General features: G+C 38.9%; 1 protein-coding gene across 1 annotated transcript in view; it reads right to left on the bottom strand.

Moving 5' to 3' along the window:
* The window catches only part of ANKRD12 (ankyrin repeat domain 12), a gene marked incomplete at both ends in the record, with an annotated part of 47975 nt that overhangs the window by 10907 nt on the left and 21187 nt on the right, over nt 1–15881 (bottom strand). The window contains 3 exons of the mRNA XM_082014591.1: nt 1541–6219; nt 9885–10032; nt 11614–11756. Coding sequence (XP_081870717.1) covers nt 1541–6219; nt 9885–10032; nt 11614–11756 — 4970 coding nt within the window. The remainder of the gene's footprint in view (nt 1–1540; nt 6220–9884; nt 10033–11613; nt 11757–15881) is intronic.

Raw genomic sequence — 15881 nt, 5'->3', positions numbered from 1 at the left:
CTAATTTCAAAGAACTGTGGTCACCATCAAGTAAGAGAGAACTCATTTGACGTTAAGAGGATGCATGTATTAATTCTCTTGGGCAGACACAGGAGGCATAGTGGAAAAATGAAAAGAAACCACTTATACAGGGGATTATGACTACCTCTGGAATTTAGCAAACACATTTTAAAATTTACTTTTATACATTAAATTTGTGTTCGTTGCTTAATCAAAAGAATTTTCAACTCTATTGGAAAAATCTAAGGCAACATCTCAAGTAGGGGCAAGTTATCTTAAATGAGTCGACATAATAACTAATCCAGTCAGGAATACAGAGGCTGAATACTGGATGCTTGGCTTGCACATAGCAGATTTCATATACACAAACAATTCAGTTTAGTAGGCGTTTTTGCCATTCAAGGATTAAGACAGTCTCCCTATTCCTCCTAAACTCAGACTTTTCCTAATTTGACAGATCTTAAGTAACGGACATGCAATCAGCTGTACGAAATCAAATACGTGGTCTCAGCCTATTTCAGCTATTACGTGTGTTAACATAAACCATTCAAAGAGGTTTAAGCTAATATGTTTTACCTCAGAAGTAGAGCAGTTTAAGTGGATCAGATAATAGGTGGAAAAATAGAAAACCTCCTACTCCCAGGAGTAACAGTACTTCAGAAAATCGTCAATGCCCAATGTTTTGCATCTCCCCTATGCCCCCATGTACAATAATATGCACAGAATCAGGTGTGCTGAGGAGGAAAGGAAGGAAGTATGATTCTAGTGCTATCATCATTATGCTGACTTCAAAACAGAGACCAGCAGCGACCATGTTATTGTGAGACATCTTCAGGGGCACTTCCATAGCAAACAGTAATATTAAACTGCACTTGAGCCAATTATGTTCTACATTGCACAGACCTCCTTTTCAGCTACCACCAAGAATATGCCCCTGTCAGAACTATTGAGAGCTTAGAACTAAACACGTGTTCTTAAACTACAGACGTTCTTCAGTAAAAAGGATGTTCTTCACATTATTAAATAAAGTTCAGAATACTTTAAACTGATGGATTACAAAAGCCGAGAAACGGCAGATTACATCTGCTGCTCTTGAGAGCGTTAAGGAGAAACTGAGATAGCTAGCAGCCACTCTTCTACTTAAAACTTTTGGTGATGGACTTAACATTTTGAAGCACTGTACATCCACCGCCCTCCAAATGAAGCAGCTTTGAAGAAGCTCTCAACAACTGTCCACTTTTGAAAGGGTAGGCTTTACAGTAGTTAATACTTTGAAATATTTGTCTGTGTGCCTTTTACAGGTGTCATACATGATGGTTTGTCTTGTAACAACTGTGAAACCACTGCCACTGTTCATATTTCCACTGAATGGGGCTTTTAAATATGACATTACTGGTCAATAGTAATTTGACATATGTCAACATACTATTTTCAGCGCAAGCTGAATAGGAATTCAGAAGCAAGTCAGGAAGAATATGAAAGTTACAAAAATAAAACAAACACACGCCTTTCATTATACTGTAAAGACCATGTTACTTACAGTTGGGATGCATATCTTGCTCAAGGGATTGCCATCCAGTAGGTATGAGCCATTGAAGGTCACATATTCATCATAATATTGAGGTGCCTGAGGAATAACACTGCACAGTAACTTACGCTTCTCTTCTATTTTTTTTCTTATGTGCAAGTATTCAAAATATGGGTTTGCTCTCTCAGAACTGTATGGCTGAATCTCTTCAAGTTTCAAAGAATCAACAATAGCTGCCAGCGACTGCTGGGTTTTCTCCTTAGCCTGCAGTAAAGAAGGGTTCACTTGTACAGGCTGAGGCACACGCGACACCTTTCTTTTACGTGGATGATGTACCTGAGCATCATCCTCTTCAGTTAATCTAATCCTTGCTTTCATGGATGCTGACGATTCAGACTCTTTTTCCGATGTCTGTGTGCAGCCAAGAGGGTTCTGCTTACCGTGGTTAGCAAGCATATTTGCTCTGTTCCTCGTGATTCTTTGAGGTACTTCTTGCTGTTCCACCTTCTGATCCTCAGCAATTTCTTCTTCTAGTTTAACTGTTTGGCTGTATTTATGCACCTCTTCCTGTGTAATCTGTTGTGAACTATTTTCCAAATTAGATAAAGAGGAGTACTGTGGTGGATCATCTGTCAACACATTTTCTCTGTCTGCAGTGCAGGGTTTTTTATTAGCCGATTCGTTTATAATTCCTTTTGACATTCCTGAACTTTGTTCACAGAGATCAACGTCGGCTTTATCATCAACAACATGCACTGAAACCAACTTTTCTTGTTGACCTTTTTCATTTCTAATGTCTGAAGTTTCTGCTGCGTTACTATCCACTTCACTCTGGGCATTCTTACAAACAGCTTCACTGAATGCATATGAATTTACATTTAATTGTGAACTGCTATCACTTTCAGGAATATCTTTTTCTAATGGTACCGCAGGCAAATCATTCACCCTTTCGTAGCTTTGTGAAATATCCTTTGCAGAGCTCTCAGAACATACAGCAACGGGAGCGTCAGCCATCTTAATGTTTGAAGGGAAGACAGCATTTTCCAGCTCTCTGGTACTAGTAGCATCTGTATCCAAAGCAGAAGTTGTAGTTTGAACTAGATTTTGTTGTTGTACAAATGATGAATCTTGGCTGCTAATGCCTGGTAAAGAAATGTGTTTAGACACATCTAGGAGTGGCTGGATAGATAAAGGACAAGGTGACTGTGAAGGCAAAAATAATGCAGATCCTTGAGAACTGGAACTTCCCTTAATTTCTGCATGCTGAGGCAAATCCTCAGATACTTGTTGCTCTTTTAATGTCCTGTTTTCGTAATTATGCATTGTGATAACACTGTTGGTATCTTGCTCTGATACACCATAACCTGAGCTATTAAACTCATTGTTTAATGAATTAAGTCTGTCAAAAGGCACATCCCACAGTTTGGTTTGCTGAGTCACACCATTTTGACTACATGGCTCTAAATGCATATTATAGTCTTCTGAAGGGCTCATCTGAGCAGTATTTTTAATGGTACTTGTACCCGTTGTTGCCTGCTTGTTGCTAACAGCTCCAGTCGGAGACAATGTAAAGTTTGACTGCAAACCAGACATACTACCTTGAAAATCTCTTTCAAGCATGCTACATGGTAGTTCTGGTTTAGGAGAAGTGCTAGCGTAAGTCTGAACTGATGGCAGAGCATTCTGATTGTTTTCTTCCAATATTTGAGACTGTTTGCTGTGTTCAGAAACAGCAGCAGGCATGCTGCATCTTCGAACCTCTACAACAGGTCTACACTCATTTAAAACGAGTTTAACATCTTCAACAGATGCTGACCGAACGTACGTTGATGGAAGCCTGTTTGCGAAAGGCGGCTTAATGCGATCTGGCAACTCGGCAAGACCATCGGTATCTTTTTCAAGAATGGCTGGTGATTTGGCACTTGCCAAAAAAGGTGATTGTGAAAAAGACATTTGGGAATCGGAACCTTCTAGCATAAGGTCTGAATCATATTCGACTACAGGCCTTGGGGTAGTTACCACGGTATGGCAAGAATCCTCAGAGCTTGCAACTGAAACCACAGACACTGATCTGGAGCTCAGACCTGTCTTTTCACTTTCTGATCTGGGGGATCTATTTAAATTATCTAAAACCAATGAAGGCTTTATAACATTGACATTTCTCGTATCTACAGATTGCGATCTATTACTTGTGGCATCTTTCTGCTGTTTTTCCTTCATGCAAACATCTGGCAACTCTGAGCTTTTTGAACGAATCAGCTCTTTGCTTTTTACTTCAGCTAGTGAGTGTTTTGGTTTATCTTTCATCTTGTTAAGTTCCAAACACGTGCGGTTTCTTAAACGCTCCTTCTCTTTCTGTTTTATTTTTTCTTTATGTTTTCTATGCCATTGCTCTATTTCCAGATCTTTAAGGCTAAGCATTCTTTCAAAACTAGTTTGCATTAAATCATCATTGACTAATCTTTTTTCTTTAGGTCGAGCATCCTTTGGTGCAGGAGCTGGTTTAGGCTTAAGTTTCTCATGTTCGAGTTTTAGTTTAAGTAAACTGCTTTGATGCAGTTTATGCTTGTCTCTCTCTTTGTATCGGTCTATATCTTTATCTTTCTTATCTTTCTCTCTAGCATCTGGAGTTTTCAACAAATCATCTTTTGGTTTTTCTTTCAAAGATGACAGTTTCTCATGCACCGTTTTATTACTTTCTGTAATACTGCATCTCCTTTCCTCTTGCATGTGTTTTGAGTTTGCTGCTATCGAGATCTCCTTGTCTTTGGATTTGTCTTTTTTTTCAAGTTCCTTCTCTTTGTCTTTAGTTCTATTTTTTTCTGATTTAGTATATTCAGATTCTTTTTCAGACTGTTTGACTTTTCTTTCAGTACAGTGTTTTTCTTTGCTTTCAGCCCAATGTTTGTCTTTATCAGCTTTTTCTTTATCATGCTTCTTATCAGCTTTTTCTTTATTTCTTTCTTTGTCATCAAGTTTTTTAAGAGTACCTGTGCTTTTTATTTTATCATTTTCCTTATGGCATCTTTCTGCTTGCTGGAAATTTGGCTTCTCCTTTACCTTCTCTAGATTTTCGTTTACTTCTGCTTTTTCTTTCTCCATCTTGTATTCATGTTTTACCTTTTTTTCTCCATTTTTTCTTTCTATCTTTTCAACATCTTTTTCTTTGGCTGAGGTCCGCTTTTCAGTCTTTTCTTTATTTTCCTTTAAATTCTTTTCCTGCTTTTCAGTATCTGTTTCTTTTTCTATTAAATGCACACTGGCTGCCTCATCTTTAACACCAAAGCAGAACAATTCTACTTCTTTATCTGCAAGCATAATTTCTTTTTCTTCTTTTGTATCTTTTATTTTTTCATCCTTGAGAAACTTCTCATTTTCTTTTTTGTTCTTCTCTTTCTCTCTCTCCTCTTTAGCATTTCTCTCTTTCTGGAACTGTCTCTCCTTAACTAACTTCTCTTCTTTTGTCACAGCTTTTTCTAGCTTTGATTTTCTGTCTGAAGAAAGAGATTCATGTTCTATATTTAACAATGTATCTCCATTTTCATCACTTTTGAAAAAGTTCTCTTTCCAAAATTCTCTGTCAAACTCAATACTTCTTTGAACGTCTTTATGTTTATGTTTTTCCTTCTCCCCATCCTGTTCCTTTTTGTGCTTGTCCTTTTCTCTTTCTTTGTGCCTTAATTTATGCTTTTTAAGTGTTTTACCTTCCTTGTCAATCTTTCTCAGAGTATACTCTGAATTCTCAAATGTTGAGCTATTATCTTCCTCTTTAATTTTAGGACTAGATTTTTCACCAAAGTCTAAGTGAAAATCTTTCTGATGATGCTTGCTTTTTTCTTTGTGCTTGCAAGATTTGCCACTAGAACTTTCTACTAGATAATCAGAATCAGTGTTGTGATCATACCGAACTAATTCGGATTGCAATGTTATTTCAGAACCTCCTGGAGATAAGCAAGTTTTGGTGTTTTCTTGCTTTAATGGTGTTGACTGCTTTTCACTTAATCCACATGGATGCTTTGGAGATTTGCCAGCAGTGATATGAAATAGATGTAAGGAAGAATCTTCTTTTGGGGTGAAAGACTTCTTAAAGTTTTCTTCCTCTCTCGTTTTATCTAAAGAATCTAACCCAGAAGTAGCCATATTTGCTACTCTAGCGTTTTCTTTTTCTTGCTTTAGTTCTTGATTCTCTTTATTTTTGCTCTGATTTTTTACTTTCCTTTTAACTTTGCCTTTTTGCTTGTGCTCATTTGTAACCATATATTCTTTCTTCGCTCTTACATCAGAATTTGATGTCTCTGAAATAGAGCAAGGAGATACTATCTTCTTGTCCTGAAGTATTTCTTCATCTGAACTTTCAGAACTTGAATACAGAACTCTAGATGGTTTCTGCTTTTTGCTTTTAAATGATTTTGAAAAGACAACTTTCTCTTGTTTCACAAATAAGCTGTTCTTTTCAACTTCAGTCTCATCCTCTTTCCTTAGGTCTTTTCTAAGAATGTGCTTGTCATCGATCATTTTTTTCATTTCATCTTCATCATCATCTTTAAACTCATACTCATCAAGAGCAGATGGAAGAGGTGCCTTACTAGGGACTGTTTGTTTGCTGTCATTGGCTAGAGAGTCCTTTTCTGTTTCTGAATCCACATTCGCCTCTACACTGGAAGGATTTACAGATGGAGCTTCTTCAGAATCTAGAGTAAGAAAACAAAAACTTAGTTGAATATCGATGGGACATTCTTCACACTTTTAGTTCAGGACAAAATAGTTCAGTTCAGCAGTCATACTTACAGAAACGAAAGAAGAAAAACTACATTCAAAACACACAATAAACCTTCTCACTAGGATTAAACTGTTTCAGAGAAAACAAAAGGTCATGAAACCAAAGTGCTCCCCACACTTTACAGCTCTCACTGAGGTATGTGAAAATATTAATTAGCATTTATATCCCAATCTAATAAAAGCAATGCACTTTAAATTTTGTAAACTTCATCTACTATACAAAATACCTACATAACCTGACTCTTTCTCAAGGACATCTTACTATGATGACTCATTCCTCTAAGAATTCATCAACTCTTATGCTCTCTAACAACTAAACTATGTTCCTCCACGTGAACTATTCAGTCACGTTTCAATGGCAGATAAGCTTTTGTTCTTAAAAGACAAAGAGCTGGTCGTGTAAAGAAATTCCCTCATGAATCTTTATGTACCTGATATGGACAGCCTCAAGTAGACTATGCTATAATTCACTGCAGCTGGTCTCTGCTATGCGAGTGCATAGCATGGAGCAAGTATGTTGTACTGGATGTCTTGGACTTGCAAGTCTAAAATGTTAACCTCTTAACTGTTCCTAAAATTAACACTCTATATGTTTCCTAAAATTTATCACCACCTGATCATATGAAAATCTAGAACTCAAACATCTTTGAGAAGTATTTCTGGATGTATTGTTCCCTCCAAATAAGGTTGCAACTCAAGCCTCTTCAGCTGAATCTATCAGTTTGCTTTTTAAAAAGAACTATGTATTGTAGTACTCAGTACCACAGACTGACATGGTACTGAGTCAGAGAATTGACATACTTAATAAAAAGTAACAGAACAGTTTGAAATAATAGTGTTTAAGGAAAGTGATGAAGCAGTTTCAATGCATTAAAAGTTTGAATGAGAGAAAAAAAAAAAAAAGGTTCTGCTGCAAGATTCCCCCTCATTTCCAATAGGATCATCGGTGGACCAACTGCCAGTACAGAACTGTTAAGACCAGAGTACCTTACCAGTAGGCTTGTCAGCTACTCTGCGTTCAACAACACAGTGTCAATAAAATAGATCCCAGAAGTCCCTATCACCTCCTGTATTATCTGTAGCACCCAGAAGGTATTACTAGTTCTGTGCTACCACCTTTTTATATATTCCTCCCTCACCCATCATGTTCCTGCACTCCCCTTCACCTTTTTCATACAAGGTAGTTGCTGCTTCTCTCTTCCATGTCCGTATTTGCTTTGCTCTTAACAGTCTTTCCCCATTCCAAACCCATCACAGAGCTTACTCCTTAATGACCAAAGATAAAGCAATGGAAGTACAGAAGACAGATCACCCATTCTCTAATCCTACTCCTTGAGAAACTACGGAGAACATTCTGCTCCCCTTGGAAACCAGCCCGTGGAAACTAAGCAATACCCTGCACAGACAGACAACTGTGGAGGAATCAACTGCTAAATAGTAACAAGTTTCTATTATGTATAAGTAAAAATATTTTTCTTAAGATTAATCATTTGGCTAAACTTCAGTAGATTCTCTGGAGCAACGCCACAACTGTCCCTTAAAACAGAATGACTATGCACTGTATTTCAGGCTATTCTTCTAATGCCAAAAAATTTTAACACTACATCAGAACATTTATTAGCTGTACATAGGGCAATATGACTTTTTTTTTTTGCTTAAAGTATAATGAAACCTTGAATAGAAAACATTGCTAGGGGGTTGGGTTTGGGGTATTTTTGTTCATTTCTTTAGTTGGCTTGGTTTGTGTGGGGTTTTTTTGGGGGGGGGATTTTTTTTTTTTTAATTGTCAGGGAAAAAGAAACCAACTTTAACAATTATGTGACACGATGCTCTTCGTCATGTAATTTTCACAGAATCACAGAATGGTTGAGGTTGGAAGGAACCTCTGAAGATCATCTCATCCAACCCCTCTGCTCAAGCAGGGCCACCCAGAACCAGTTGCCCAGGACTATGTCCGGACAGCTTTTTAATATCTCCAAGTATGGAGACTCCACAACCTCCCTCGGTAACCTGTGCCAGTGCTCAGTCACCCTCACAGTGAAAAAATGTTTCCTGCTGTTCAGAGGGAACCTCCTGTGTTTCAGGTTGTGCCCATCACCTCTGGTCCTGTCTCTGGGCACCACTAAAAAGAGCCTGGCTCTGTCCTCTTTCCACCCTCTCTTCAGGTCTTCGTACACATTAGTAAGATCTCCCTGAGCCTTCCCTTCTCCAGGCTGAACTGTCTCAGCCTCTCCTCATAGGAGAGATGCTCCAGTCCTCCCATCATCTTCCCAGCCCTCCATTGGACTCTCTCCAGTATGTCCATATCTCTCTTCTAATGGGCAGCCCACAACTAGACCCAGCACTCCAGCTGTGGCCTCACCAGTGCTGAGCAGAGGGGAAGTGTCACCACCCTCGACCTGCTGGCAACACTCCTCCTAATGCAGCCCAGGATACCACTGGTCTTCTTTGCAGCAAGGACACATTGCTGGTTCATGTTCAAACTGGCGTCCACCAGGACCCCCAGGGCCTTTTCTGCAAAGCTGCTCTCCAGCTGGTCAGACCCCAGCCTCTACTGGGGTTGTTTCTCCCCAGGTTTAGGACTGCACATTTCCCCTTGTTGAATTACATGAGGTTCCTGTCAGCCCATTTCTCCAACATGCCGAGGTCCCGCTGGATGTCAGCACAACCCTCTGGTTCATCAGCCACTCCTCCTAGTTTTGTGTCATCAAACTTCCGGACATACACTCCACCCCAATCATTAATGATGACGTTAAACAGGTCTGGACCCAGTATTTGACCCCTGAGGTAACTGCTAGTTACTGGCCTTCAACTAAACTCTGCCACTGATCACCACCTTCTGGGCCTGGCCATTCAGCCTGTTTTCAATCCACCTCATTTCTTTTCCTCAAAAGAATCTGAATTCCTGAAAATTCTGTGAAAGCAGAATGAAAAGTTCCTGCCTGGCACTCAAGCAAGTTACTCAAGGTCAAGAATCTTTTGCTTCCAAGGAGACAATAGTTCTTTCTGCGTCCCAAGAGGTGATACCTGCTCCTTGATCTGCAGAAATACAGCAGGGGCCAAGAATTACTGCCTCCACGTAAGCAAGCTACTATCTGGTCACCTTCACAAACCAGTGATTCTCCCTCTGTCAAGGACTTTTCTTTAAGGAGTAAGTGCAACCAAGTTATACCCATGTGAGACACTAGCTCCCCGATTCATCTACTAAGGATATTAAATAAGTGACTTTGGGGATCTTTTCCCCCAAGACAACCTCTCAGAAACCAATTCATATCATAATAAATGTGGTATTTTTCTCTGTATCCTTCTCTGGTAAAACCAATATTCTGAGGTAGGGTTGGTTTGGAGAGCAGAAAGGGCTTATTAAAGGAGAGAGAAGAAAAAAAACACAATAAACATTTCAGACAATTCAGTTGAAGGATTTGAAACTCTAAAACTAAAAGTGGAAAACAACTTTAGCAATAGCAATTGCTACCTGCAGCAACTCTTAATAGCCAACACTATGCAAAAGATTAAACCCATCTAACTTCAGGTGAATGGATGCACTTGAAGTATCCAACTAAATGGCTACTTTTACCTGAGCAACTGTCCTCCTCATCAGAGATGGGCACCTCCCTTTTCAGTAGCATTTCCAACTCTTCAGTTTCAGCAACATCAACAGGTCTCTCCCCATGCTTATTGGCTTGAAATGGATTTCCACCATGTCGAAGCAATAGCTTCACAATCTGCAGCATTAAATAAATGAGCTTTTAGGTTTTCTGCAACATGTTACTTGACCAGCACAAAAATCTTCCATTACACACGAAATATGGATAATCACAATCCTAAACTCCTACCTATGAAACAGACTGCAAAACAAGACTTCAGCAACTAGAATGCAAACTCCAGGCATATGTAATCTGCTTGTTAAGAGAGGTAATGGGGAAGACTAAAGAAATTGTCCTCTGTTACACAGACATAGCATCATCATGAAAAAAAGCAACAGTGGCCTTTCGCTCTTGCTGTTCTAGCATTTCCTCACACAATTCATCTGGTTCATCACCTACTAAGCTCTCTACTCTTTTGCACTGAATTCACCTCCTTGCTCCAAATTCTATAGCACTTAACTCTAAGGAACAGGAAAAGTTTTTCAAGTAGCAGTACTATTGGTTTCCACATCACTTCAGAAAAGCCGACAGAGATCCAAGTATCTTATTGGAAGAACAAACCACCCCTATCCCCAGCTGAATACAATACAGCAAAATCATACATTTCTCTAGCATTAAGGGCAACAAATTGTTAAAGTTACAATGATACCAAGGCCACTGCATTTTCAGCAAAGTATCCAGTCTGAGTTAGTTTTTTGTCCCCTACATGCTGAGAACGGGGAAATTCATCAGATAGTGATATATCAACATGAAACTTCAGAATTTTTCCGAGACATAATGTCAGTGAGATGGTCACAGATACATATACTGAGACCAGACAAGCAAGAGGTCCTGTTCTCCAAAACTCTACTATGATTTTAGGCAAGTTCAATCTAAAGACCCACTTTTGTTTAGATACCCATAAGAAACAGTTACTAAACAGTTAATAAAAATTTCACAATCAGATTATCGTAATTAATTTCTCTAGCCTTTCCAGAAGATCCTTTCAAACTGAACTTCTTGTTTGGAAGGTATACTTGATTTAAGGCTATTTTCTATTTTTTGCTTTATACAGCAGACCACACACATAGTAATGAAATAAAAGAGATACAAAGGGAGAGCAGAGTCATTTCTGCATCTAGTTTGCAGAAAAGAACAAATTCAGAAATTAATATAAAATACCTACAGTGCTCCATTTATCTTCTCCACTAAGCCATTATTGGTATATTTTTTAAAAAATAGTAAGAATACATATACAGCAGTGCTCTATTTCAAAGTCCATAAACAAATATATAAAAATAGATGTAGAACGTATACCTTTAAATATTTTTTTATATGTTTATACAAACCCACAGTATACTGCTTGGAGACATTTTTCTTTTCAGAATTCTATACAGTAGAAGTCTCTCAAAAAAAGTAATTAAAATGTTTATTTATTAAAAAGTAAAACTTTAAAACATTCAAGAAAACAGATATTGGTAGAAAATACCTGGTAATAGAAGCAGGATGAAAAGCAAGATGAAACAAAGAAAACCAAAACAACTTTAAGATGCCCCCAAAACAGCAAAGCAGAATTCTAAAACCATATGATAGCAATCAGGACAGTTAGGAGTTGTTCTAAAGACTGAGCATTTCAAACCACTTGTATTTATTCCCCTCCCACTCTCCAAGTACACTCACATTTCTATGCCCACTACTAGCAGAATCGTGAAGTGGCGTATCATCATCCAAACCCTGTGTGTTCACATCGGCTCCTGCTGCTATCAGGACTTTAGCAACATCATAGTAACCAACATTACAAGCTTCATGCAGTGGTGTCCAACCTATAGTGAAGAGTGTAAGAGTAAGTCTGAAAGGTCATTAAGTTTGTTTTTTTCCTCCTGTGCTATAGATCTCTATTGCCTTGAAACATTTCAAAATACTCACACACAGTAGGCAGGAAGGTAATGCCATCCATCTGATGAACAACACATGCCTTACCAACTTTAAACGTCATGCCAAATTCCCAATTTTACTGTGATTAAATTGATCACAGAAACCACTAATGGAAGAGTGAAAGACAAAATCTGGCACAAAATCCCCAGGCTAAAAGTCTTTGACTAGTGAGCATTTGAACACAGTGTTAGGTATATATAAATAACACTATTCTATGTGGAAACAGTTTGAAAACCACACAATCTGAAAGAGTAAGTATGGCAAATTATCATAACCGGTGCTTCTTTAGAGCCATTGAACATGTACCAGGAATCACTAATAACATTCAGCAGCTATTGGTCTATATAGCAAGCTATTAATAAATATTAGCAGGGAATGTATTCCTGATATTTCCAAGAATATTAATAATTTTTAGCAATTTTGATTTCCACATTGATCATCTGAAGTTCAGTGCTCATTTTTTGTAGGAGAGCCTCAACTGAAGATGACAATCGACCCATACACACTCTATTCCTTACCTCAATCTCCTCTCCCCAGCTTAATGCCTTCCACTTCATAGCTGCCCTGAACTTCTAGTCTGCTGTTGATGCCTTCTCAAAGCCCAGTCCTGGGGAAGGCATTCAATTCGTTTCCAACATAACCAGTGCAAGTCGGGAAGAGTTTATTCACTTGAACTCTGTGTCTAATCAGTAATGGTCTTGTACATCCATGAAGAGGAGGTACAAAAAACCTCCTAATTTATCTAATCCCTCAGTGTAATTTCTCACCTTCATTTCCTACTCAATTTCTCACTTGCCACTCATGGAGGGGGGGAAGGAAGAGACAGGGGGGAAAAAAAAAAAAGGAAGAGACGGGGGAAAAAAAAAGGAAAAAAGAAAAAAGTAAAGATCTACCTTATTCTACAGTAAAACACTTCTTCCTGATCTTCGTATACTAAATTCCTTCTCCAGTCATCACTTGGGTCACTCACTTGCAACACGGCCTGGCTACCACCTACTTCTTTCCCTTTTCCCACTCACTCACAATGACACTCTTCTGCCGTCAGCTCTCTGTCTTCTTTCCCCTATTAATTTTCTCCGTAATTCATTCTTCTCCATGTTTTACTGCTTTGCCTTTCTATCCTATCACATTGTCTGGCCTGCCAACTCTAGTCCTGGCTTGCTCTCAACATCTGTTTCCTTTACTCTTGTTTGTACATGGCAGTATCATTCTGGCAGCTATCCCATGAGCAGGGTTACTTCCTCCATTACTAATTCATTTTCTGCTCCTTTAGTTCTGCTGAATTCTTAGCTATAAAACTCTAATTCTCTAAACTTCACTGCATCCTAAATTCTTGTTTTTCTCCACTCATGACGCACTGCTCAAATCCTCCCCCTCTTCTTGACTTCTTCCTCTGCACAGGATTTTGAAGGTCAGCCAATTCTGCTTTTCCATTGGTAATACAAAATGAGAAGTATCTCACTTTATCCCAAACACCTCCTCCAACAACTTGCTCCCAACTGATTCTCAGAACCAGCTCTCAGCAATTCTCCTCATCCTTTCATCTGCCTTGAAAATTAAGTATCTGTACTAGGTCAGGCTGGGATGAAGCTGCAAAGTTAACCTCCTTCATAGAAGCCCATACAGCGCTGTGCATTGTATTTGGGGCTAAACCAGTGTTTCGTAAGACACCAGTGTTTTGGCTACTGCTGAACAGTGCTTGCACAGTGTCAAGGCTTTCTCTTTCCCTCCCCCGGAGCAAGAGGTTGGGAGAGGACACAGCCAGGACAAGCTGACCCAAAGTGACCAAAGGGATATTCTATTCCATATGATGTCATGGTCAGCAATAAAAGTTCAAGGAAAGGAGAAGGAAGGAGGGATGTTCCTAGTTATGGGCGTTTGTCTTCCCAAGTTGTGGGCGTTTGTTACACCTGCTGGGGCCCTGCTTCCCAGGAAGTGGCTGGACATTTGCCTGCCAATGGGAAGCAGTGAATGAGTCCCCTCTTTTTCCTTTGCTTGCACGTGCAGCTTTTAAACAGTCTTTAACTCTAACACAAGGGCTTTTTTCCATCTTATTTTCTTCCCCTGCCCTGCTGAGGAGTGGAAGTAAGAGAGCAGCTGGGTGGGCATCTGGCAGCCAGACAACGTTAACCTACCACAACATCTCTTCTTGAAGTGTTTCTGTTCTCCCTGTGATTTCTATGGGTCTGTCTTCCCCTGAACCTCCCTCTCCTCTTCTAAAATTGCTCTTGTCAACAAGTTCTTGTCATCTCCCCTCTCAACTTCTCTGAAGATATCACAGGGTTCTACTTCTGCTTCCTTTCTGTTCTTCCTCTACATGCCAGTCCTGAGCAGCCTCATCTTCAAACAGAAATTCAGCTACCCTCTGTAAACCAAGAAATTACTGATCTGTTTCTTACCTAAAACCAGGATTTGTAGTCCATCTCATTAATGTCTTCTCTTGATGTCAAGTTTGAACTGACAACTAAATTTACTGTATAGTTCTGAATTTCTCCCATTGAGGCCTGCTACCTCAGCTCATCTCACCCATTCCCTTTGAGAATATAATTCTCACTATAACCATCCAGACACACAAACCGAGCATCTTTAGCAGGCTTTGCTGTAGGTCTAGTTAAAATTGTCATTCAGACTCTCATTATATTTTTGCTTCTATTATGCAATGCCCCTAACAACTTGAAACTGCTAGTGCTGCCACTTAATTATACTGCTGAGAATTGTCAATATTATCTTTATTCCCTTGGGATGCCAGCAGCTCCCCATAAATTTTGTCACCTTTTCTTCAGCATTACCCTTCACAATGGAAGCACAGTCTTCTTGAACAAAACCAAAAGCAACACAGCCCGTTCTTATATTTACTTCCTCATTCCCCCATGGGGAATGAGAGATCCACTTTTAATGTGGATGCAAAAAAGCAGGTGTTTAGAGCCAATATTGAGAGGTAAAGTATTAGGAACAGTTAGTTATGATGTTTATATAATGTGCAACTGATACTTGAATTATTTTTTTAGAGTTGTCCTTGCATTTAAGAGGGTAACATCTACTGAATCCTATCTTTTTATAGATGTTTCTTAGACCCCAACCCACGACAACCTCCACACCCCACCCAACCCTTTATCATCTGATTTAGCCTTCCTTTCACTGTTCCATCCCTCCTCATTACCCTAACTTCCTTCTATGCCCTAAATCTCTACCCAATACTCCAGCTCCTCAGTCTTATACCCTTTTACACTGGTTGAGGAAAAACCAGCAAGTACTTTGGCTTATCTCAGTATGTAAAGGCATTTAATTTAGTGCCTGGCCAGTCAACAACTGGCAACTACTGACTCAGAACTACAGGTTCTATCTTCTGTGAAAGCATTACTTTGGGTATATCGTATTTACTCTGAGATTTTTTACTAAAAACATGTAGAAACTTAACTATTATGAGAGTATCAAAAGCAAAATAGGCAAACATTTACCAGCAGGTTCCAAAAAATTATTTAGGAGGTCTTACGAACAAACAGACCACAAAGAAAGATACTAAATAAAGGATACGGAAAATATGGTACAAGTTACAACTTACCTTAAAGTTCAACCTATCAGTGCTGAAGTCACAGCAATCACTGACATATCGAAACTATCATTAATCTAGCAGAACTAGATGACAAGTTCAAGCTATACCACACTCAGTCTGCTTTGGTGCATATTAGCTGTCCCAGTAAGAAGACAATGTACATTACAGTACTACCACCTTCACTGTTAAGAAACTTTGCATCTCGTCACATAGCCTACAATCCCATTATCAAATACTGACTTTGCCTAGTATAATTCTATGAAGTTCAGCAAGCGTGCACACATATTTTCGTAAACATCTAGTATGCAAAGGCCCTGGCCACAACCAAAACCTGCAGGTATTAATATACTGTTCTTATAATATGCTATGTACTATAGTGTCACAGTACGACCATTGCCATCAGAAATAAAAAACATGATTTGAGAATTTCTAATAAGTTTTAAGTTACATTTTTTCATTT

Source organism: Phaethon aethereus, assembly GCF_964289735.1.
Source record: "Phaethon aethereus genome assembly, chromosome: 2".
Taxonomy (NCBI): Eukaryota; Metazoa; Chordata; class Aves; order Phaethontiformes; family Phaethontidae; genus Phaethon; species Phaethon aethereus.
The sequence above is the reverse complement of the archived record's forward strand: the minus strand, read 5'-3'. Positions and strand labels throughout refer to the sequence as shown.